Source organism: Malurus melanocephalus, unplaced genomic scaffold, assembly GCF_030028575.1.
Source record: "Malurus melanocephalus ecotype Western Australia unplaced genomic scaffold, MMel_1.1 scaffold_23, whole genome shotgun sequence".
Lineage (NCBI taxonomy): Eukaryota > Metazoa > Chordata > Aves > Passeriformes > Maluridae > Malurus > Malurus melanocephalus.
The window spans coordinates 379623-404262 of record NW_026623255.1 but is presented as its reverse complement, the minus strand read 5'-3'; the positions used below and the strand labels follow the sequence as shown (position 1 = coordinate 404262).

Sequence of the window (24640 nt, the reverse complement as noted above, 5' to 3'; positions counted from 1 at the left end):
TATAGCTAAGGGAATAGGCAGCTTGTAAAACTGGGATCTGAAAGGGCTTTTGTGGTATTTTTAACATGTATTGCAAATAGTGTTTTACAAACTGCCTTCTCCTGAAGAAGAACAAAGGATGTTGTTTTCCATTTGTGCATTTTTGTCTGCTATCTTGGTTGCAATGTAATTATATATAGTTTGTGTATATTGGATWTATATATGAAAGGCAAGATATATCCCTTAGTGATATGAAGTGAAGAAATATGTCTAATCCTTTATGGCTTGTATGTCTCTAATACTTTGGAAAGTATTTTTTGGAAATAGATTCTTACAGATTTTCAGCTCAGCTGTAATCTATACAGCTCTTTTTGTTGCCATGCCATATAATTACTTCATCTTTATATATAATATTTTGCTGGAAATATTATTTCTGGCACTGTAATGAGCATCTTCATTGCCTGATASTTACGTGCTGTGAACATTATATTGTAGACTATTAGCTGGGATATGGCTCACTTGATTTTAGGATACTTAGCAGTGATTAATTAATTGCATTTCTGAAATCTGAGCATGAGCTAAGTTGTTCCAGTACTTGTCAGCAATTGCACCAGCCCAGTCTTTCTTTTCCCAGTGTTTTTGTTGGAACCAGTTCTTGTGCTGTCTTTAAATATTCAATCCTGCAGTAGATAGCCAGGTTACATCAGTCCGCTGTAACTGGTACTACTCTAAATGTACAATGTGTGACCTGAAAGATGTAACAGTGTGATAACCATTTAACTTCAAAAAAACACCAAAAAACATGGTGGACTCTTTCATCCTGGAATTTGGCGCATTCTGCGTAACCTCATCTCACTATTTCATATTCTTAAATCACAATAAAGCAATACAAAAATTACAATTAAAACAGAAAAATACTGAGAGCTGAATATGGAATAGAAAAAAAAAAATATCCTATTCTCTGTTCTCTAGATATGTCTATTCAAAGGACAATTGACCTAAATATACAAAAATAGATTTATCTATCTTCCTAGCTGGCATCTGTTTTTCACTGGTACACAATGGAACTRAATCGATGCCTGCTACCAGGGAGCAATCTTTTCCAGAATAATGAGGATTACAATTTAGGTAGTTACAGGAACAGGGCTAGTGTAGTTAAATGGTGCTGCCTCTGGCCAGCATTGCCTCCAGCTTTAGCACTTCATAATTTGCAGGAGTCGTGATCTGCCTGCATTATTCTGGGGCCATGGGGGTCATTGTATGCCTGGGTATCATAGTAACTGCTGGTTGCCTTATGAGCCATGCTGAAGATAAGAGAGGAAGTGTTATAAAAGCCTGCCTGGCAAGCTTTGCTCTGTACAGCCACCTCCCTATCGCGTTGGCAGCAACCTGACTTTATTCCTATTGGCGGGGAAAAGAACCTGGCTTCACTTCCAGCTCAGCACCAGTGATCCCAAAAGAGGATGAAGAGAAGTAGCAGCATGATAAASAGCTCTATTTCAGCTGCTGGACAGATTTCCTAAAGTTGAAACTTTCTGCTGGTCTCTTAGCATTAAAGAAAATATTTCCTTGGCTACAGAAGCATTGCAAATATAAGGATCAATTGTAGTGCTCACTACAGAGTATGCAAACAGTATCTTGTGAGGGTTGATGTCATTGCCTGTACTTAAGCAAAACGTGCATCCGATATTCCCTTGAAACTCCTTACTCCCGTGCTGAAGAGAAAGCAGAACTCACTTTGGGTTTAGGCAGAATCGAAGTAACAGTAATTTATTGTGCTAATAGTATCAGAGAGTACCTTAGATGTGACACAGGAGGCTAGAACTTCATAAGAGCACCATTTCCTCACTGTGATTATACTGGAGTCTGACACTGCATTTCCTTCTCTCAGAGCAAAACTCTCTTGCACAGTGAAGTAGGCAGCTTGCTGTTATTTTACTTTGCTGCTGGAAGTGAGGTTTGTAATTGAAACTCCAAGATCATGTGGTTTCTGAACACTGACAGCTTTATGCTTCATAGTGGAGCTACATTCTCACATTTGGAGATACCAAGCCTGGCTTGGGTCCTCTCTCAAAGTACCCAAAGGGGTATCTTTTTCTGTTCACGTCTGGCACTGCCAGACACTATGGGCTGGGGACTGAGCAATTTCCTTGGCTTTATACTGGGTAATGAATTCCTGACATAGCCTCTGTATTGCAGTTTAAAATGCAAGTGACACCAAAGAACAAACCTGGGCCATCTCTTCAGCCCTCGGTATCCTTGGCTCTAAAACAGCAAGTTATTTTCTTCTATGCTTTGCCTTTTTTCTTTTTTTTTAAATTAGTGCCAGTTAAAAAAAAAATACCCTCTAGTATTGAAATCCATTGAATCAGCTCTGCAGATTTCCTTGGATGGAGGTTTAAAACAATCCTTTTTTCAGTCCAGTCTGCTTGTGTGTTTATTTACGTGGATGGATCCTATGGTCACTGACAAGCAGAGACCTTTTTATTCAATAAGTAGATCAGAATATAGAAAGAACTATTTCATTTCTGTATTAAAACCTGGYAAATCCAGCAGATTGCTGGATTTGGACTATCCCAAGGACAGTGCTGGGCTCTGTCCTTACAACTTCTTCCTCAGGATGATGCAGCTGACCTTTACAGCTCCAGGAATTCATTCATCACTTTGCAAGATGAACGTGCTTTACTACAAGAAGATACTCACTGGATAAACTTGTCTCAATCAGAATCCTTTCTGCTGCTTGGAAGAGTGGTGGCAATACTGTAGTGRCAGGAATCATGAACAACTTTTTCTCTGAAGGTTTCTTTGGTTTCAAAAAAGTCAGAGGGGGTAGTGGTCTTTATAAAGACCATAAGGACATACTGCTCTCTCCCTTTGCAGTTCTATCTGGCTTTCTCATATCTTCTTGCTAGATATGAAAATAAAGCTTTGCCTAAATTTAGATTCCTTCCCCTGTTCCAAATGCCATCTTCAGAGAAAGTTTGACCTTCCATTAACTTCCTTTAGGGTTAACCAGATGCTGCTGATGGTACATCTAGGTTCACAGGGTARTTCAAGTTGGAAGGGATATCAAGAGGTCTGTAGACCCACCTCCTTCTTAAAGCAGAGTCAGCAATGAGGTCAGCTCATTTAGCATTCTTTATGAAGGTCAAGTCTTTCAAGAACAGAGTCTTCTTCACAAGGTGATAACCAAGATGTGTTTTAAACAGATGACTGAACATTCTGCTCCCAGCCTGTAGCCTCATGCTCTGTGTCTAATGTTGTCATTGGTGTGCACTCATGAGTATGGAGCTCATCAGAGGCCATGATGATGTTGGCATAATTTAGCCTCTAAGGTGTCTTTACGGTCATTTGAAAGCTGAAGTATCCAAAGAACTTTCCATGCCAAGATTTTCAGAATTAGAAATGGCRACTGTGTCAAGACCTGCTTTGAGAGCATAAGTGTAACAGTCTTCTCTGTCCTAGGGATATGCCACWGTGTATTAGGGACAAATTGCTGTGTATTAATGGGGACACTAGGAATCTCCTCTACTTCTCACAGGTGACAGCTCACCATCTGCAGCTCTATCTGCTCTTCTCCAAACYCCATGCCATGGCAGCCGTAACAGAGGTGATGCTGTGCTTGTTAGAGCAGTCTTTAATCGCTGTATGCATGAGGAGCACTCAGGCTGCCTCCAGGGTAATGAAACTTATGTGAAGGATGATCCTTGGGCAGCTTCAGTTTGCAAAGATAAATATGGACTAGGGTAGTCTAAAGCTTAGAGGTAATATWCTGATTATAGTATGCTTTTGTGACTGCAGTCTGCAAAAATATGCACAAATGAACATTGGTTGGTTGATTTGCCTGTGGCCTGGACTGCTGTTGGACTGGGATTTTATGGGTGAGAAGGATCTGAAAAGGCAATTCTCTGYTTTATGTATTTAGCATAACAGCATATGAGGTGTGAGCATACCTTCTCTGGAAATTGAGAAAATGTAGAAGGTGTTCCGCTTTGAGTGAAAAACAGAATAAATGCTGCACAAGGATGTGCACCTTCAGGTCTGCATTCCCTGAGAATTGCAGCTATTGGAAAGAAACTTCTGTCCTGTGCTTGTGAACGCAACCAAACAGCTGAGGGATGCTAATGCTCAGATGGCTGTCACATCTTCACTTGGAGTAGATRGCTACAATAGCAGAGGGCTGCCTTCTGCTTTAGAAACAGATCAATACTCTTGGGCAAAACAGGTCTTTTACTGTGTATCTTCAATTGCTCAGCTCACCAAAGAAGTTTTGCAGCAAATTTTTCTATTGTAGACAAGCTGAAAGTTGTTTGTTATTTAAAATAGTTGTTTAAGTGCTTTCCAACACAAATGTGTCTCCACATTAATCTGTATTTGAYTATCTGTTACTTCTATGGAAAGGAATCAGATAGATCCCCTTTACAAGTARGAAAGGAAAAAGCAAATCCATTATRAAGCCTCTTGGCTAATTAGCCATGGCAAACATGAGAAAATTTTGGTGAAGATGCTGAGGTATATTGTATTACTGGAGTGCAAATGACACTTAGAKGTTGCTTTGACCTGTTGGCTATTAAATTTTTCAGAAGTCTTCTTTTTACCTTGCATGGTGTAGATACACTTGCGGACAAATTCTCTTTGAGAGTTATTGTAAAAGGCAAAACTCAAATGAAATAAAACCATACAAATTATAAGAAAGACCATACAAATTATGATTTCACTACCTACAGAAATACAAAGAGCTCAAGTGTGTCTCTTCACCTTATTTCAGATCTTGCCCTTCTTTCAGTTTCTGTACTCTGAACTGCATAGCRTGTTAACTTCAGAGATTGGATTTGACTTGTTTCTTACTTTCATATTTTCAAGTAAAAAATGATTCCTAACTCTACAATGGACTTCTATCATGTGAAGAGTACTTTCATATTTGTAAGAAGTTGGGGTTTTTTTCCCATTACTACTTTGCTGAGTTTACTAGTAACRGAAACTAAATTAAATTTACCTTGACCTGGTACAATACAGAGGGAGTGACTGTGAACCAAAGTTTGGGAGAACTCATGCATGCTCTGTTGTACCTATCCCCATCAATGACTGCTAAATCATGTTTAAACAAAATAAAAAGCAATAAATGAAAAAAACATAATAAAGCCAGTAATGTATGTAGGTATTCAAATGTATGTAGGTATGTAGGTAATGTATGTAGGTATTCAAAACTCAAAGAAGGCAGAGCTTTTTTTCTTTTGCGTGTTGTAAATAAACCTGGGAGTTTTAGTGCAGAATAGCTGTTGCACTTTAAATTCACACTGGCTTATTGCACACAAGCCCTGGGTCTCAGCTGCAGATATTGCAGAGATTAATCTTATTAATGGAACTGCTAATTGGTGTTTGACTTCTAATTATAGTAACAATAGGCCATAACAATCAATCCTCACCTTTACTGGGGCACATTAGGATTCTTTATCATAAAAATGATTTCCTTTGGGACTTACTGTTCTTRTTCCTATCTTCTGGAAGGCTGGCTTTCAGCAAAGGTACAGTATTCCAACTACCAGATACTTGGAAGCTTAGCTAATTAACTGGTAGAGAAAATGCATGGTCCTAAAATATTCAATATCAAAGTACATTAAGAAGTACAATGCTCTTGACAAAATTGTTTGAAAGATAATGGGAAAAGTATGTCAAAATATGAGCAGTGATGTCTTTTATAATCTTTCAGAAATACATAATTTTGTCTCCCAGTCCTTGGTAGCTTTCCCACAGCTTTTAGCGAGAGGAAATCCAAGCAGTTATTCTAAATTATTCTATTTAGCTTTTTCTCTCCAGGATAAATCCTGTGAGATTCATCAKCTCATTTACAAGATGAGTCTCAGGAGATGAAAAGCACATACAACTTGATTATGTATTCCTATTGATCATCTTCCATCCACAACAATAAAAATCAACTCCAAATACAAATCTAACAATATTACTAATTCATTACAACCAGTACTTTTCTTCATTAACTTTTATTGTTTTCAGCATACTTAGCATGTGCAAATACAGCAATTACATATTGAATAAGAAAAGGTCTTCTCCTTACACGGTAGAATAAATGAAAAGGCACTGCATTAGATCTGATCAAAGACTGTTCAGAGATATRGGCTCAAATCTTGTTCAAAATAAGTCTGTATAGCACTAGATAGCTGAGCAAGGTAAACTCAGCAGGTACATCCCAAAGTATGCTTGATTTCCATTTTAAAAAGAAAGTAATTTATAGTATCAGGAAAGCATGGCAGGGATAGCTTATCTTGGGGAAACTGTAATGTTACCTCTGTCTGTCTGTCTGTCCCACCCTTTTCTTGGAGCTTCTTCCTCCCACTGCTTGTGAAGTGAGAGCTGGACTGCCACGATGTGCAGCGCAGCATACAAAACCAGAGAAGCAYTGCTGGAATTCTGCAGTGGGTCAGGAGCTGCTGTGGGAGCAACAAAGAAGCACACAACAGCTTTGGGGGCTGCTTATCCGTCAGAACTGTGAAATTTATTTGTCCTACAGTCGCAAAAGATTTCCTCTGCATTTCTACCTGAAGTACCAGCTGTCCTCTTTCTGTCCTATTAATGTCCCCCTTGACAAATTTTACAGCACATTTTACACACAAATTTTACAGTAATGCAATTTCAATACAAATTTCTGCAGTTCTTGAAAAATTGTAACAATAGGAAGTATTACGAGGCATACTGTACTAATTAATTTATTTTCTTAATATGATTCGGTCCATACTCTGATGGAGTATACTRCAACATTTTTCATATGCTGGAGTGGAGCTGAGAAATACTTGTGAAGTAAAATGAAGACTATGTGTACAAAAATRTGAAACTGTATAAAGATTATACAATGTTCTTTCTCTTCCATTTGAAATAGTGTTATGTTCTGGACCCTAATCAATCTGAGTGAATGAATATTTCTTGTGGCTTCATTTATGGCTGGCCTTTAACCTTCAGTAGATTTTCATGTGGAATTTGACAGCTCTGCGATGCTTCTAGAGCAAATAATAATTAAAAAAAGGCAGCAATAATATGCTGATGGTCTAGTCAGGGCACTGTGTTCCTGGACAGGAAAACTTGGCTATTTGTAATATATTCTAGTATAAATTCGGGTGTGTGAGTACATAGATGAGAGTGATTATTTGAGAGGAGGAAGAAGCAGTTGGAGAACTAGGGTACAGATTTCAAGAATATGAATACAATATGGTATTCCTACTGTGTTGTATTTGAAAAGGTGTTTATGCAGTCAAAAGAGAAATCAGAGAAATGATGGTCTTTTATAGAATTTGCAGCAATTGAAAACTTCTGATCAGCAGTGCCAGCATGRTTATGGGACATGTTTGGTGCATGTGAGATTTTATGAGCTTGATTGCCCAGCTCTTGAAATCCTTTTAAGTATTTGGAGTGGTAGCTTTTAATTTTTCCAAAGACTTGGCCAAATTTGTGTACATTTTTGTGGAAAGAGAAGATGCAGCCAAATAAATTATGCATCTATTATTGCCAGAAAGGGAAGAAACATGAAAAGGTTTCATTTTATACTATGTAGTATTTCTGATTTCTTTCTCATAATTGTTGTGTTTCACCTAGACACGGTTGTGTAGAAAGCTTGCTTCAGTCTTTTGCAGCTGAAGTTTCATTCTGATTTTTAATATCYGTTCAACAAAACCAGTACAAAAAGTTCAGCTACATTCATATACTGTTCCAGTAGGAAAATTAAATTTTAGCAAAGCTCCAGTATTAGCTGCAGTCAGTAAAGGGATCCTATTTTGTGGACTCAGGTAAGAATTCTGCAGAAATAAAGTTTTTTCTTGAAGGTGGATTATTAGCATATAGCTATTTCTCCATCATCACTTGCTTGGGGTTAATGTTGCTTGAATTGGTTGATGTCAYTTTATCCCTTATTAAAATGTGTAGATTGAATCATTCTGGGATGAGAGAACCAAAAATGAAAAAATGAAAGCATGAAATTTTCAGATACCTTATAAAACTGCTTTTAATAAGATAAAAATAGATGGAAATTGTGCCAATGGTATAATAGTAAGTAATTTTTTTTAATCAAAGGACACATTTTTCTCAATATCACACCGTACCTCATTTGCATAAAGTGTATATGAATAATAATGACAAAACTTTGCAGACCTCAACAGCACCAAATGCTTGTTACTGTGCTGATATGGTCCCAGAAGCAGCAGTTGTTGCCGTGCTCCAAAAGGTTTATTATCCTTTCCCTGCTGGCAATTCTGTCAACACACCTGGTGTAAGGAGCAAGGTCTCTGAGAAGTCTGCTGTCTCCCTTTAGCTATTACTCTCTTTCCTTGTACATGGCAGGCAATACCCATCTGCTGCATACTTCAGCTTTGTGAAAAACAAAGGTATTCCTATTAAAAAAAAAACATTTTAATATGTGGTATTAATGTCCCTATCCAATTCTGTACTCTGGAAGTTCAGGAGGGGGAAGGAGAGCACCTGTGATAACCATMCTTTTAATTGCTGACTAACAGAAATGTAGTTATAGCTGTTCAGAATAACAGGTTTACTTCATAGGATGAGCTATCTGTGGTTGTGCAAGCAGTATATATTTTGATTTTTTTTATTCCCCCCTGTGTCTTAGATATTTACGGGTATTTCAGAATACACAGTTATTTTTATATAAGTATGATAAAAAATATATATAGTTATAAAATAAACCCCAGCTCTACCTGGTACATGGTATTCTGGTGGTTCACATTTTTATTTTTTAATGCCTTTTTCCTGTGCAGTGAGACATATGAACAATCTATTCTCTTAACAGGAGTGCTCATTTATCAAGTGTTCATTCTTCATGGCATAAAAAAGGTTACCTTCTTTGCTCTCACATAAAAAGGTTCCATGTATTTCAGGTGTCATTAGTACTAGAGATTTAATGTCAAGGTTAGTGCACCTTATCTTTCAGCTACATTGAATACAATTACAGGCAAACTCTTCAGAGAGATTTCAGAAAAAAACTGGAAGTGATAAGTCAAGCTGGCGGTCTCAGAACAGCTGACAGTGCACAGGAATGGRAATTTCTGTTAATAGTGRTTCCATAGTCATTGCAAATAAAATKATAGCCATGCTTCAGTCTTGCTGGGCTGAGAAACAACTAATAAAAGGTAGGAGAAAGTATGTGCATAAAATTAATTGTTAATAGACGGTTTCTTCCATATACCCACAAGTAAGACCTTTTATTTCCCTTCATATCTTTGTAGTTGGTTTTAGTGCAAGTATTTAAATGTTTTGGCCGAATAGACCACACAATAGTATAACTATTTTTAAACCATGATGTGAAATTTCTTATGGAACAGATGCATAAGACGTAATTGGAGGATATGTGTTGTTGAGGGGCTAGAGAGCAAATCTGGATAATCCTGGAGGGAAGGGCACCCTGGGTGGTGYCAACAAGCAGTCTGGCTGACACAGGCTGCCATCATATGGGAAGGAATCTTGATCATTTCCATAACAAAATATGTGACTTTCTCCTTCTTCCTGCTCCTTTTGATTTCTGCTGCAGTGATAGCAAGCTCATCCAGTCTGCAAATGAATCCTTTGGTTCATATCTCATCTTTAAGGGTTTGGTCAATAAACCTTATTCAATTCTGAGTTTCACTGGCTATTGTGTATCCTACCATAATTTCCCAAGGCAATGCTACAGCAGCTGTTGCCAAAGCTTTTGATCACTTCCTRTCTTAGCATTTTTTGACTCTTGTTTACAATACCAAAAACTTGCCCACTTAAAGGAAGGCCTTAATGCTAACTCCATTGTAAACTCTTCTTTYGGCTTGCTCTTCTTTTACCCTATCAGTTTTAAATATCTTATTTTTACCTTTGATAATTGGAAAAAYAATACATTTATTTTAAGGAAACAGCACTTGTTTTGTTGTTTCTAGACTAGTTGTTATTGTGCAGAGCTGGCTTGTGAGCAGGTTTTTTTTGAGTTGGCTACTGGTGTTAATTTTTGAATTAACATTACAGAATTTAAATGTCATCTGAATTGTCTGGAAACTAAGCATGGAAATAACTCTATAAAACTTTTGTATGATGTTTGCTATGTTCAGTTTAGACCTTTAAATTAGCCTGATGCCCTTTGGGTCATATAATGAATCAGGACTTGCATTTGTTTCACATTGCACAAGTTTCATATTTGTTTCATATTTGCTGGTGTCTGCCTGCAAAAGTGCACCTTGTTAGGGTAAGTGGTTTTGTCAGTAAAAGAATGAATTGTACAAAGGGCAAGTAGTAGGATGACCTTTTTACAAAAYATTGTTGTTGATAACTAAATACACTAAACCGGTTTTTCACCAGAGTACCTGTTCAGTTGTCATAAGACTGGYGCTGCCTGGAATGAATGGAATTCCTTTTAGTTTTGTAAGCATTTTTTCTTCTAAGACCCTACTTTTTTTAAAAAAATTGCTTTTTATCTTTCAAGCAATTGCAAAACACAGATAAAATTTGTTGGTTAGTTTAACTAGGAAATTTTGTAAGGGGGTTGTCAAACTGGAGATTGATTTGTTGTTGGCATGGGTCCGTGTTCTTTAGCCCCTGGGTAAGCATTCACTGAGGATGCAAGAAGTCCAGGTTTGGTTTACTCGAGAACTTGAAARGATGCAGAAGTACTCCTCTGTCTGAATTTTCAGAATTTTTTTCTAAACACAAGGATCTAGGACATCTAGGTCAGGGATGCCTGAGTTTGTAATGTTTCCCTCCCAGTAACTTACTTAGCAGGATCTGGAGACCAGGTGTCTCACCTTTCTCTCCCATGATCTCCTGGATRCTGACTTTTTTCACTCTTTTGCCATCTGGCTGAATGAATAATTCAAGATTTTGTGTMATGCCAGAGTAACTCGGCAGGAGTGGCTGAGGAAGGAGGTGTGAGGATGCCCTGGCCTTGAGRGCTGGGTGGCTCCGATGGGAGACCTGGATTTCTGAGTGATGCCCTGCGTGCTTCAAAAGAGGAGCTTGGACTRAAAAGACAATTCTCTGCAGTCATGTTGTCAGGTGGCACGTCCAGTACTTAAGTTCTCCCTCTCTTTCACAGTTTTATGACTTCCAAATGCTGGCTGTCACTTGGAGTTTGGGGGACATTGGCAAGTTTTTAAGTGATAAATGTATCCATGCTTGTGCTGACAAATGTTCAGTTTTGCCTCGTTACATCTTTTCACCCCCATACCATCTATAAACACAAAAAGSCAGGAAAATAAATGTCTCCAACAGGAGTTTTCTAACTGGAAGTCAACATACGCAGCTGAGTAGAAAGGTACTTTAAATCATCTTATAGGTGTTTTCTCAGAAATGACACTCTAGTTATTTGAGACAACTGTTTTTTCCACCTGCTGTGAAGGATGAGTTGCCTATTGGACACTTAAATATTTTCATGCTGTTAAAGCAACAGATTGAAAAGCAGATGAGAAAGTTCAAAGACGAGGCTGAAATTTGAGTTTCAACTTTTAGTTTTCTGGCTTTTGTCACTTTGTGTCACAACCTAACTGTTGTTTTCACTTAGAGTTATTAATTAAGTACAGAGTTTACCCATTTAAAAAGGGTTATCTTTCTTCACAGCAAGTGACAGTGARTTTCATCCCTTTCAGTATTCTGTGTTAGATAATAGTTGAGAGAATAATAGGGACCTTTGATCTTCCATTACTGTAAAATAAAAATACAACTTAGGTTCTTTTTTTTCCCACTGACCATAATGATTTTAACCTTGTGTACTAATTTGAATGTGCTTGTGGGGGCAGAGTCTTAAATGAGACACAAATGAAGGAAAAATTGCTAATGCTGCCACTGTATATCTAATGAGCACTGTGTAATAAACCATAACCTCTTCAACATTTCTGTGGAAAATGGTGTGATTATTTTGGATGGCTGGCCCTCTGTGTATGGCTCATTACCATCTGGCATAATGTGTATTGATATAGCCTGTAATTGTCAACTCTTATTTGACATGCTGCCTTTAATAAATGTGACTTGCATGGTTAGAACCCCCTAATGGTTATATGGAAAACTGTAATTAAAGAAAATATGTATACTTAGGTAAAATACACACCCTTATATCCATAAAATAATTTTGTAGAGGTCTCTGTTTTTCTTTATTACCTTTGTGGTATTACCTTTGTGGTTCTTTGTGGGAATACTTGTATGTGTTCCCAGGTTAGTATTGCATTACCAGTGGGGATACTCAAATATGCAAAGACAGACATGAATCTTGAATGTAGGTTGTTTTCTCKTGCAGAACTTGCTTCAAATAAATTTTGAAATATTTATTTTTGATGCACTGTAAGACAGAATTAATATACCTGCTATAATAGAGCAGGTTCCCAGCCTCATGGTGGCTTAGTGTGCTCCTGCACTGGGAATGGGAGGTAACTGTAATGGACTGAATGGCTCTAGTTTTGATGTTTCTCCTGAACAAGGTGGCTGACATAAATGCATTTGTAAATCTCAGTGCTGGAAGTATTTATTCCTTCTTAATAGAAARCAGGCTTCTGGCCAATAATAAGTTTTCAGATACAGGGACCAACATATGCTGCCAAATCTAAGTAATCTTTTGTTTATTTTCTGAAAAGTTTCCTTTCTTTGGCTTTACTGTTCATTAATAAATGAATAACTGAGATATCAATCTGGTTGTCAGATTGGTTTGCCTTACAAGACATAGAGYTTCCCCAGCTTTAATCAGCTTTAATATTTGTGCAATGGAAGTTCATCAGGTGTTACCTTCCATTACACTGTGGATGGAGAGCCCATTGTTGCTCTTACAAAGAGATTTTGGAAAGTGCTTTCCCWTTATTCTTTTTGGATCTCCCTAGGTTTAGGCTACTGGATCTTATTTTATGTTTGCTTGATAATSAGCATATTCTCTTGATTTTGTTTTGTGCTTACACTTGTTTTAAATGTCTGTGACCAAATCTAGTGATTCAGTATCAGCCTTCTCTTTTCATTAAATAGCTTTGGTTCCTCACTTTGTCTGTTTTCTTCGCTTTGATTGTTAGTATAACTCTTCTCAACATTTTTGTCCTTTCCCAAATTATTCTTGTCTGAAGTTTCCAAGTAATAATTTTTACTGGTATCAGAAACTCAACAGAAACTGGCTGACAGAAACATGACTTTTGCTATTATTCTCTTMATTCATCAGTGGATCCTACGAGTCTTATTTGACCACAGTCGCATTCTGTATCTTAGTTGGTTCTCTGGGATGACCTGTTCCCTTACCTTCCTCCCACCCTTTTCCAAACTTTGGGTGTTTTATTCTAGAAAGAGTCTCTAGTCCTGTATGTATGTGTTCTGCATTGAGATATTTTGATCTTTTGTTTGCATTGCGTATTTTGACTTGAGCAAAGCATATTGAACCAACTCAGTTGACTCAGTATAAAGGATGATTCACTCTCTTTGAGGTTTTTTAGCTGTGTCATTCCTTTTTCATTGCCTTCTCTCCTGAGTGCAAGTTCTCTGGACCAACTGTAAAATCTTCCCCACTGCYACTGTTCATGAGCATTATTCACTTACGGGCTGAGAAATACAAACGCCTGCTTGTGCAAATATATTGCTTTAAAATATAACAGGCTTTCTAAAATGCCTTGCCTTTATGAGGTTATGTTTCTGCCCAACCTTACCTAATGGAGCAGTTATTAAAGTTCTTCTTGGCTTTGAGGTTTTTTTTGTGTATCCTTTTTTAAATTGCCATTACTCATCTCCCTGCCCATCTCTCCATTTTCTCATCCAGTCCTTTATCAGTTTGCTTCCTTGCCTAGTTTCTCTGATTTTATTTGTTGCTATCAGTTTTCCAGTTTGTCTAAGCTAGATAGGGAAGGAATTATAGCTGATTTGACTTTGTCTGAACCACAACGTTTTGGCTTTTTTTTTTTTTTTTTTTTTTTTTTTTTTTTTTTTTTTTTTTTTTTTTTTTTTTTTTTTTTTTTTTTTTTTTTTTTTTTTTTTTAATCAGCTTAGTCTTTTTAATTCGGGATTTGTGGTTTTTTGGTGACAGAGTAAAATATCCATAAGGAATTCCCAAAAAGTATTCACATTTTTCTTTTTAATCTATCTAACTGATTCAGTTTGTTTTATCATTGAAATTGTTGCATATGTATAATATTATATGCTTCTGAATATTATCTGTCATATTTATAAAGAATGTTTGTATACTGGTTTGGATTATGTTGTTTTCATYTAACAGATGTATTGAGCTCATATTCACTTGTACCTAAATTTTTCTGACATGAGGTCTTTGTAGCAAATTGAATCTTTAATACAGAGAATTCAAGTTAAATGCAACATTTCTYGAGCTAGCAAAATTGCTTTCAGAAGTTCAACCTAGTGTCAATACATTAACAATATGCATACATATTGCCAGTATACTTTATTGCATGAGCATACTGAACACTGAATATCTGCATCATTGTTCACTAAATGAGAGAAGTAGATCTTTAAAGAAGTAAATATCTTTGCTCGTGCTATTACTTGGTATAGTGCTTAATGTGGTCCACGTAGCTGTTCCTATAGTCTATAGCAGATACCAACTGGAATTTTCAACTTTTATTAGAAGTTTAAATCTTGATAATTGCCTTATAAAATCACAATATTTCATTTGACAGCTTTASTTCATTTTGGAAATGTGAATATTCCCATAGGGATAACCAGTGATTTTAAAATACGATTATGAAATGTGATTTTATAAGTTTGACAATATGCTTATAAATTAGTAGGTTACATTTTATTATTGATTTTTGGCATCAGTGTTCAAGTAATCGAAGACATTTTTTCCAGATAACTACTTTCCATTTTTTCTTTCCATTTTCAGGTGAATACTCTTGTTTATTCCTTTGGTTTGAGCAGTTAAGTTTAGCTGGAACTCTTTCCTTTAAAAAAATTAAAAAGCTATAAAACCTAAGCGGTAAARCTTTTTTTTTTTCTTTTCAACAACACTTACATAAGTACTGGCTCATGTCTCGAGTCTGTTTCTTCTCTAGCAGTGTAGGAAGGATCTCTGAGAACAGGGAAAGTAATTGATATTTCCCTTTTTAACAATTTCTAGTGCTTTTGAAATCTGTAATAACTGAAATAAGACACAAAGCCATWTAAGTTTCTCATATCCTGGTTTGTGGGGATTAAAAAACATACCTAGGCCTGCCACCACATCTCACATTAGACCAGTGCAGATGTTCTTTTAATACCTGTCCTTTGTAGAAAGTCCTTTGCATTCTTCTTGCTGTTAAAGTCCCAACATGACAAGATTTGACTCTGCATTGAGTGTATCTGGATTCTTACCTTGTCAGCCCAGCCCACCTGCTCCCCATTGTTCAAAAAGCTGCATTGCCACTGGTTTCTGGATCTTACAGTAGCTAGGTACTTCCTACTGAGCAGGTTTCCTCTTCAAATTCCCTTCTTTATTGGTCCCAGCCTGCGTGTCTGCCTCTGGGAACTGGGAAAACATCACTTCGAATTAGTGATTCTGGTGGTATTTTTCTTCTGGCTTTTCTGATGAACACCTTTTTAACTTGAGGTAGTGATCCTTACCAGGTCTTTGTCTAGATTCTGTCACCTGTTTTCCATAATTGTTTCTTTTTATTTTTCTTTTAGGCTGTGTGACTTGAAAGGGGAATTGTCATGATGAGGCCATCCAACCCCAGAAAAATGTGCTGTAGTTTGTGATCACTATTCTTTGGCCTCTGATGCTGATTATAGGAGTAAGCCAGACACAGCATTCAGACCAAGGTCACCAGTTAGGGCTTCATTTTGCAGGGGATGGTGATGCAAATGTGGATTCTTCAGCTTGGCACAGATAGCTGGCTCCCAGGCTCCAGAGCTGCTGTCTACGCTGTGGTGATGCAGTGGTGGTAGTGTTGTCACGGAGTGCAGAGTGGAATTGGTTGTTCTCTGGTAGTTCTCTGATGYCTGATAGACCTAACAGCAAAGTAAGACTTGCAAAAACACTTCTTTGCAATTCCTGCACTAAGGAAAGGAACAGGACCCTGACTTCRAGTCAGGCTCCTCACTATCCTGTGCCTATCACCCACAATGCTTAGGGAAACTGCCTTGCCAAGTTCAAGTGAACAACTGCCCACTAAAAATCAGAAAACATTTTCAAATCCTATTATGGGCTRAAGGAAGATCTTACTAAGACAAATTGCAAGGAATGGAACCTAAGCAATAATCAGTGGYGGCAATGATTAGTGAAAATGTAAAATCTTTGTAAAAATAAAGGAACATGAAGGAATATTGGTAAAAATTTTACTTCATAAACTTTGTGATGCTAGGAAAGGAAGGAGATTAAAGAGGTGGGATATGTAGCCAGTTTAAAAATAAACTGGTTGTTAGGAATGCAATTAAACATCATACTCAACAAACTTCATAGAACTGATGCCTTTCAGCTTCATTCATCCCTCTGGTGGATGATGCTCCTACAGTAGCTTAGTGACCAAGATAGAAGGGACCACAGAAGTCTTAGCCTCTGACCTTGTTAAAAGATAGCAGTGGGTAGGTGTTTTCTGCTGGATAATGGATACATGAGTCATGGTAATGCAGTGAATATTTGGTGCTCTGCTTAAATCTGCTGCTTTACTCTGAAGATTTTCCTTTTAGTGAAATCACAGCATCTGCCATACATGTTGGCTGGCTTGAACATCTGCCCCCCTGCCCTTTAATTTCTTGTAAAAAAGACTATACACAGAAGATGGGAATGAGACTTTCCAGCACTGTGATGCTATTTGCTACTCACTATGCATTGTTCCTCTAATCGTGGTTTATTAACCATGGCATTGACTTTGGCAGGTGAATGGATTAAAGAACTGTAAAAATCCCTGCCATTACTTGCTGTGTGGTCTATCTTGGTGCACCACCATCTAACTACCAGAGCATACAGGATCAACYTGAACGTAGTTTAAGCATCTTCTTGTCTTTGTAAAACTTACCTTTCTGTTCACTGTTCACAAAATAAGTAAAATCAGATACCAAGTGCTGCCCAAATACATTGTCAGGACTTGAGATAATTACTTTCATTCTTTAGTTAATGCTTTTTCATATGTAATTTTCCATTAAAGCACTACTTCTTTCTTTCAGATTCRTAGGTGTGTGTATATATAGATTATTATAGTTGTCACTGAAACAGAATGGATGCTGGTATTTTTTGAGTTTTTTTAAAATCCTGAATGTAAGGCTTTTCTTCCAAATTAATCTTTTTGTATTGAAAGGAAACTATTGAATTGACAATCACAAAGAAAATGTTTCAAATCTTGGGTGTGTACTGTTAGTCACTTTAATTCAGAGGTTCAATGATAAGAGTTCTTMAAGAATTTTTGATCTATCAGTTTCATTATCTTTGTTCATTGTAGTTATTTCAAAAATTTTCAAATATGATTTTTAATGGCTAATTTAAGTCTTTGGCCCATTTCTGTGAAATATCATGTCTAAGAATAACGTTTTTAATTATTAAACATTTCTTTGCATAACCTGTCATCCTTTGAGAAGCCCAAAGGATGGTTAGCTGATAATGAAAGGTAAACTAACTCAAGTTCTCTTGCTGTTATTGAGAACTTGAATTTCCATCACAAACATTGCAGAGGAGTATTTAAGCTGAAGTATTCTTTTGTTCACAGCAATAAAACTGTACTATTTCATATGTCTGTTTTATCATATGTTTTACAGAATCCTAYTTTTTTCTTTAGAGTAGGACTTGAAATTAGGAACTGAAGTCACTTATAAGAAGACTTGGAGCAATCGTTCTGACTTCTTGAAGGCTGCTCAGAAGTTCATCAAAGTTCAAAACATACTGAAATGTCAGTGTGSTTTCATTGCAGAATAGGAGCAAAGAGAGGGAATGGAAATTGCACTTGTTTTACTTGTTGCAGGATCTAATTGTCCATATAACTTAATATTTATTTTCCTAGTATTTTCCTTCAAGCTGGTGTTTCGCAGTCCTGTTGTCAGTGTAGCTCCAAGGGACATTGCTGAAGGGTTTTTTAATTACTCCTGGAGCTAGCTTTTCCTTTGTGTTTCCAGGATGACGTTGACAGCTTGAGGAGCTCATAAACTAAGGGATACTTTACAGCAAGCAATTTACCAGAGGTTTGGGTTGGGAACACCAGTACTGAAAGTGCAGGAGTAAGCAGCCAGTTAGATTAGTGACCCATCAAAACTTCTTAGTAAGGTGCCTCCAGGTATTGTCCAGGCCTCTGYACCATTGTCTTTGTAACAACCATTTTTTCATGTGTGTCTGCATGCAGATTAATTTTTGGAAAGGGAGAAAGAAAAAGTGGTTATGGCATATTTGGAGATCAAAATAGTATCATCTCTTGAAACGTGATGCCTGTAAGTGGAGTCTCTGGAGCATKTGGTGGTGGTTTGCAGGGAGTTCTTGCTTCAGAGGTGAAAGGCGTGGAAGTGTGTTAGCATTTGGTGAAAAAGCTTTCCTGATTCTTAGCCCACTTCCATTTAGGGACTTGGTGTGTTTAGAAATGTTGGCTATTTTCTCAGTGCTACCTTTTACTGAGGTARATACAGGTAATTCTAGCAGCAACCACTTCTTTGTTTTGTGACTGTAGGATCTGGAGTGAAAACAGGATGGAAACAATCAGTTTGTCATCCCATTGCCAAGTTTCTGAGTCCAGTGTTGCATAAACATTTTTTTTTTTGTATTTTGGGATTGACTGCTTTCAAAGATGATATTATTTAATCACTGAATTGTATTCCACATTGAGAAAGATGTGTGTAGTATTTCTTCAGCCATTTAGCAGTAACTTCATARCAGCAGTGTTTATTTGTTGGATACTGGTCTTTACAAAGTCATGTCAAGCATCCTCTTTTATCTGTAGYAGCACTGTGGACTTGTTATTGTGCCTGGGTATCATGGAGATTATCACAAAAAGCATTAAAAATGCATTGCCTGAGATTTCTGCAATAACATTGATTCTTGTRTTTTCAGTCTGCTAGGGAGAGTGGMAGAGCAGTGTGAAAGATCGGAATTAGACATAGATTATCTGCCTAATATGGTTCTTGTTAGTACAAATAATATGAATACCATTTGAAGAACAAACGGATTATAGAAAAAGAAATGAAAACATCCAGATCCTGAGCATTTGGAAAGCATGGCACTGATRTATTTGTGTAACCTTTTCATGAAGAGCGATGCTGAAGTCAAAGAGGGGATTTTGATTTCCTTCATTAAAAGCTTATTAAATGAAGAAATAGGACAGTCGTTGTCTTGCTTCAATAGTTGGGGGTCACAGAGGCGGGCCTGGTCTCCTCAGGATATTAATGCCTGCTTTCAGCTGGGGGAAATGAGCCGTCGCCTGAGTTAGCTGCAGCTTTATGTGCTCGTCACTAGGGATCCCCATATGTCCTGGGATCTGCGGCAGTCGCAAATGGCAGAGCTCGGCAGCGGGGAGCAGAGGGCTCTCATTGCTATTCAGAACAGGTAGCTCGGCTCAATCTGCCCAGAGCAAGTCTGTTTAATGTTGATCAGCTGTCCATCTGATAAACCGAATTGATATGGACATTTCCTCCAAGGGCTGCCCTGACAATGACAGCAGGAGCATCGGGATGTCTTGTTAGTCTTTTTCGCCGAGCTTGAAAATTTATTAACCCTTTGTTAGAGCCGAGCCAAGCATGATTACAATACTGCAACTGGGCTATGTGAGTTTCTCCCTCAGTTCTTTGAAAAGCAGCCTCAACCTTCAGATTTATTGTCTTCATGGAGAATGACTAGCAGTTTGGTTTTTGAATTGTTTTTCTCTGCATGGCGCCAACAATGTGTGAATTATAAAGGCAGCTTTTAAAGCAGCTTAGTTTTTTTTTTTGTGCATGGCAAAATACTTCGGGAACCTCTATTTATTCGCTCCCTCTGGCTCATCTGCCTTTTGTGTGCCTGCCCAGGCCGTGTGACTCTCCCAGCTCTTCTCTCTTGCTAATTGGCACTGACCACTGCCCTGAAACAGTTGCTGCTGGAGCTCTTTGCAGGTCACTTGTGTTTGAGGCAGAAGGTTACTTTCAATTAATGTGGTTTGGGGCAGTTGGAGCCCATCTGTGCTGAGCAGAGGAAAGAATTAATTTGCTCAGCACTCTGTTAGGCAGAATCTAACTCGAGTATGTACCAGCAGGTATATTTGTGTGTGAAGGTATGGAGCAGTTTGGTTACTCAGTGAATCAGTGCTTGGCCACTTCTGAATAAACACAACSTAACACGCCTTTGTACTGGGTTGTAATTAATTGGAACTGTAAGGCCTTTAGTCATCTGTGTAGTTGAGGGCATGGATTGTGGTTTTGCTCATATGTGAAGTGTCCATGGCATAAAGGAACTGCTTGAGTCAGAGAGGATGTGAATGTGCTGATGATTTCATTAAAAGGAGCCCTGTGTGTATCTAGCATCAAAAGGATGCTCCAGTGCATTGCTCTGTTTCCCCTTGTCCCTGCTCAGTTATTATGTCTGTTCAAYGCCCTGTTGTTGTTCTGAGCTAAGGTGACATTTCTGGGCTCCTTGGGGTGACAGTCACTGTCAAGGGATACTGGGTTGAATTGGGGGAGGAGGGGAGGAGAGGCATGTGCTGATGACTCTTTTCATGCTTTTTCCAAAAAATGAAAATAGAGGGCAAGTCTCTATGGAACAGCGTCTGTGAGAAGCCTGTCTTAGGGATTTGTAACCCCTATACCCAGAATGTAGCACACTGTTGGAATAAGAAGTGATTTGTAAACCTATCCAGTAAAATTGGCCCCTTTGCTAGACAGTCACCTTTGCTGCTTCTGACTAAAACAAGCATTGAAATACCATTTGTACRCAGTTCTAAAATGTTCAACTGTTTTTCCTCTCCTGCCTGAACCCTTCCCCTTTGGTAGTATTGAACTGCAAGGTATCCTGTTATTAATTTAACTCTAATTTGGGCAGTCATTGACTGCAGCATTCTTACAGTGTTTGGATTGGCTTGCTCAGGACACCCGTACTGACATGTCCTTTGTTTCTTTCCATCAGTACTTTCTGCTTGGCATTTTCTTCATGTCAGTGTCCCTCAAGCTTCTGGTAGACAAAACAAAAAAAGAAAACACCATGAGGACTGTATTGATTAATTGGCTTTATTTTATGAAAGAATTTAAACCATGGGCAACATTCCTCCAAGTACAGTACCTATGGTAACTCTAGTTGCCTGGAAATACTTAAGTTGTCTGTATTTAACACCTCCTGGTTGTGGCTTCTGGAAGTATACAGAAGAGCTAATAGATAATTAATAGAATACCTGTTTAGCACATGTGGTTGTTTCTTTTCACTAAGAGTCTGTTCTATTCATAGCATCAAGCATAACTGTACTTTTTCTGTCTTTCAGTCAAAGAAGTCTGGCTGAGATTACAGARCTGATCCATACTGCCTTCCTGGTGCATCGTGGCATAGTGAACATYGGTGAGCTCAAGTCCTGCGATGGCCCACTGAAGGATATGCAGTTTGGGAATAAAATGGCTGTTTTGAGTGGAGATTTTCTTCTAGCAAATGCTTGCACAAGCCTTGCGCAGTTGCAGAATACCAAGGTAAAAAAGAAAAAAATTCTTCTGCTGCCAAAGCAAGTAATTATAAGCGAGTCTTTTGAAAGAGAAGCCCTCGTAAAAGTCAGCAGTTACATATATATATATATGTAACATCATTTAAAAATCAGTGTACTTATGTTATCGGTGTAAATTTGACAGGCTGCTGCTGCTGTGAACATATTCACCACTCTCCTATAGAATCACTGTGCTGAGGYCTTCAGTAAACATTCTGAAGCACTGTAGGAATGGATGGGTGTTAATTTGGTAAATTTAAGGTATATGCGGTGGCATTTTCGTGACACATTAGGCTACACCAGCTCTGGCAAACTACCAGATAAAGACATGTTTGGTCTGTCATTTTCTTTTATTTTGTGTTTTGTCAAAGGTTTGCTGTCTTAGATAATTTTGGGGGGAAAAGGCTTTAGTGCTTTGTCTCGGGTGACTTTTGTGCTTAATGAAGTTACTTTGTTAGGGATTTGGATGCCCCTGAATGTTGGGTTGCCCTATTAACGTGGATGTACCGGCTTCTAAAGGACAGCTGCAACCCAATTGCTCGACCAAACTGTATGAAACTTTGCAGGGAGATATCTTCAATGAGAAATAATGTGTGTATGTGTATTATCTGAGAAAATGAGACTGATGGAGACATTGAGATCATCTCTCTAGTTGGTTCTTCTTTTCCCCAGATAGGATCAGTTACACAAAATCATTCTTGACCTGCATTTCAAATCTCCAACAGTGGAGAGAGATTCTTGAACATCCCTGTGCTGACCTAGTCTAACACCTAATTGCATGTATGGCTGAAGAGCTAAGTGTGCCATTCCAATGGAAACAGGAAACAGTTTTTTTTTTCAGAGGTGCTTTTCATACATTTGAAGATTCCTGCCATGTCATAATGTAAAATAAATATTTGTCATRTCAATTGTCAATAATCAGCATAGTTGTAATAGTGAGCCTAAGGAGTCTTATTTTTTTAGATTCTCATGCTAAATCTCATTGTGGTAGTTGCATGTTTCTGTACTCCTTTGATCGCTAAGTATGACAGTTTCTCTCAGAAGTGGTGTCATTTTCTAACACAGAGCTGAGATTCAAGAGCAGAGACAGAAAATTAGATGTCAATCTACTGGAATAGTGGGTTAAGCCAATTATGGTGCTAACTTGTAGTAAGTATTAAAAAAAAAAAAAAAACCAAAAAACAAAAACACTAAATAGTCCATACCCTAACCAAAATGGAATGTAATTGATTTTGCCAATTATTATTGATTCGTATCAGTTCTTTTTTTCAGTACCTTGTAAGTTTCTCAAGACAGACCAAAGGATTTAATTTACATCAATTTTCTKTTTCAACATCAGAGGAAACTTTTATAAAACGTAGCAACTATTACTTTGCATTTAGTACATCATTAAGTATTGCAGCAGGAATGTATAATCCCTGAAGACTTGCCAGGAAAAAAGCCTACAGTGAAATGAAGCACAAGTGCAAAGAAATCCTATTTTTTTTAAAGCAATCATTATACTGCATGTTGGAAAATTCTGCCAAAACATTTTAGCACTTTTTTTCATTTTTCTGACATCTAAATACTTTCATAGCTTCTACATACGATAAGTGGGATGCCATTATGGAAACTGATTGACTTAGTAAATTATTCTTTTTCATACGTCTAACCCTACTAGCAAAGTTAGAAAAATTGAAATACAAGCTATAGAAATCTCTTGACAGGTGCAATGATTTAAACATACTGTATTTATTCTTTTGTAAATGATGAATTTTCAAATCTGGCATCTGTTTTTTAGCAGTGTGAAATAACTGTGACTTTTTTCCTTCATAATGTTTTGTGTTCTTTGAKGTAAAAAGTAAAAATCACAGTACTGCTTTTTTTGCTGGCATTTAGCAAATTGGCTAATGAAATGAGCAGCATTTTATCATACGTGGTACTGACCGTGGTAGCTGTAACCTCCATAGGCATTATATAGACCAGAATTTAAATTAAGGGGGGGTTTAACATTAACTGCACTCACTGCTACYGAGATAATTTTATTGTGATGTTAAATTCTTGTCTGAGCTTGTGTATGATGCGTTTATCTCTGTGCTTCTCTCGGGGCTGACAATTAGACGTGAAATTCTGTAGTCATAATGAAATGCAGAGCTATTTTATAATTGCCAAGGGTAAAATTAGCAAAGTCAATTATTTTCCCTTAGGCTTTTCCCTATAGATATTAAAAGGCTGMAAGGTAATTGCCTTAGGTAACACTTTGATTTTTAAATAACATTAAATATAGGAATTGTTGTTGTTAATTCGTAGTAATTTTCCTCTTCTTGCTGCTGTTGTAGAATATAACTGTAATGATGCTAACAAGAATCAAGGCTCAGGGTTTGTGATTTTGGGGTTTTCTTTTAAACTAGTGCTCATACCTCTCATAATTTTGCTAAAGTTATGMCRAWGAAGGTTTTGGGGTGRTGTTTTGGGTTTTATGGTTTTTGATCCCTGGAGTATAAGGAGTCTAGATTTCTTGAAATGTCAGTTAGGAAGCCTTCTGTAAGATAAACTCTGCTGCTGTGCTATCACAGAATCATCTCAAATTTTATTTTTGAATACATAACAATTCAAAAGAAAGTGAAATCATGATACATTAATTATGAATACAAAGTTGGTATCAGCTGAGGCTTAAAGTATTGACAGGCACATGCAAGTGTGTGCTACATTTTGGTAATTGTGGCAAAAGTTCTACATTTTTTTCAGTTAATAAAAACTGTTGAAAACAACACTAATTTCTTCAAAAACCTTTACAGTACAAAGTATTAGATTAGTCAGATCACAAGTATCTACAATTCTTTCATATATCCATGTTAACTTTTTGATCACCTTATATAAACTAATCTTTTGGATGGGGGCTCTGCTCGGCCTGCTGATTACAGTGATAGATTGTATTGTAGATTGTAAATTATATGGATGAAACCCTGCTTCAGAGCTGATTTTGTAGCAGATTGTTTATTACTAATCCATGGATTTTAGAACAGAATTGAGCTGAAAGATTAATTGGTTTGGGATTTTTTAGTAGTTGTTATATCAGCAGTGGAGTGGTGATACAAGGAATATATTTAACAAGGAATATATTTAACAAGGAAGGG

General features: G+C 37.3%; 1 protein-coding gene across 1 annotated transcript in view; it reads left to right on the top strand.

The window, feature by feature from the left end:
• The window catches only part of PDSS2 (decaprenyl diphosphate synthase subunit 2), a 110967-nt gene that overhangs the window by 49165 nt on the left and 37162 nt on the right, over positions 1–24640 (top strand). Inside the window, exon 3 of the mRNA XM_057390136.1 lies at positions 21315–21513. Within this exon, the coding sequence (XP_057246119.1) occupies positions 21315–21513 (199 nt within the window). The remainder of the gene's footprint in view (positions 1–21314; positions 21514–24640) is intronic.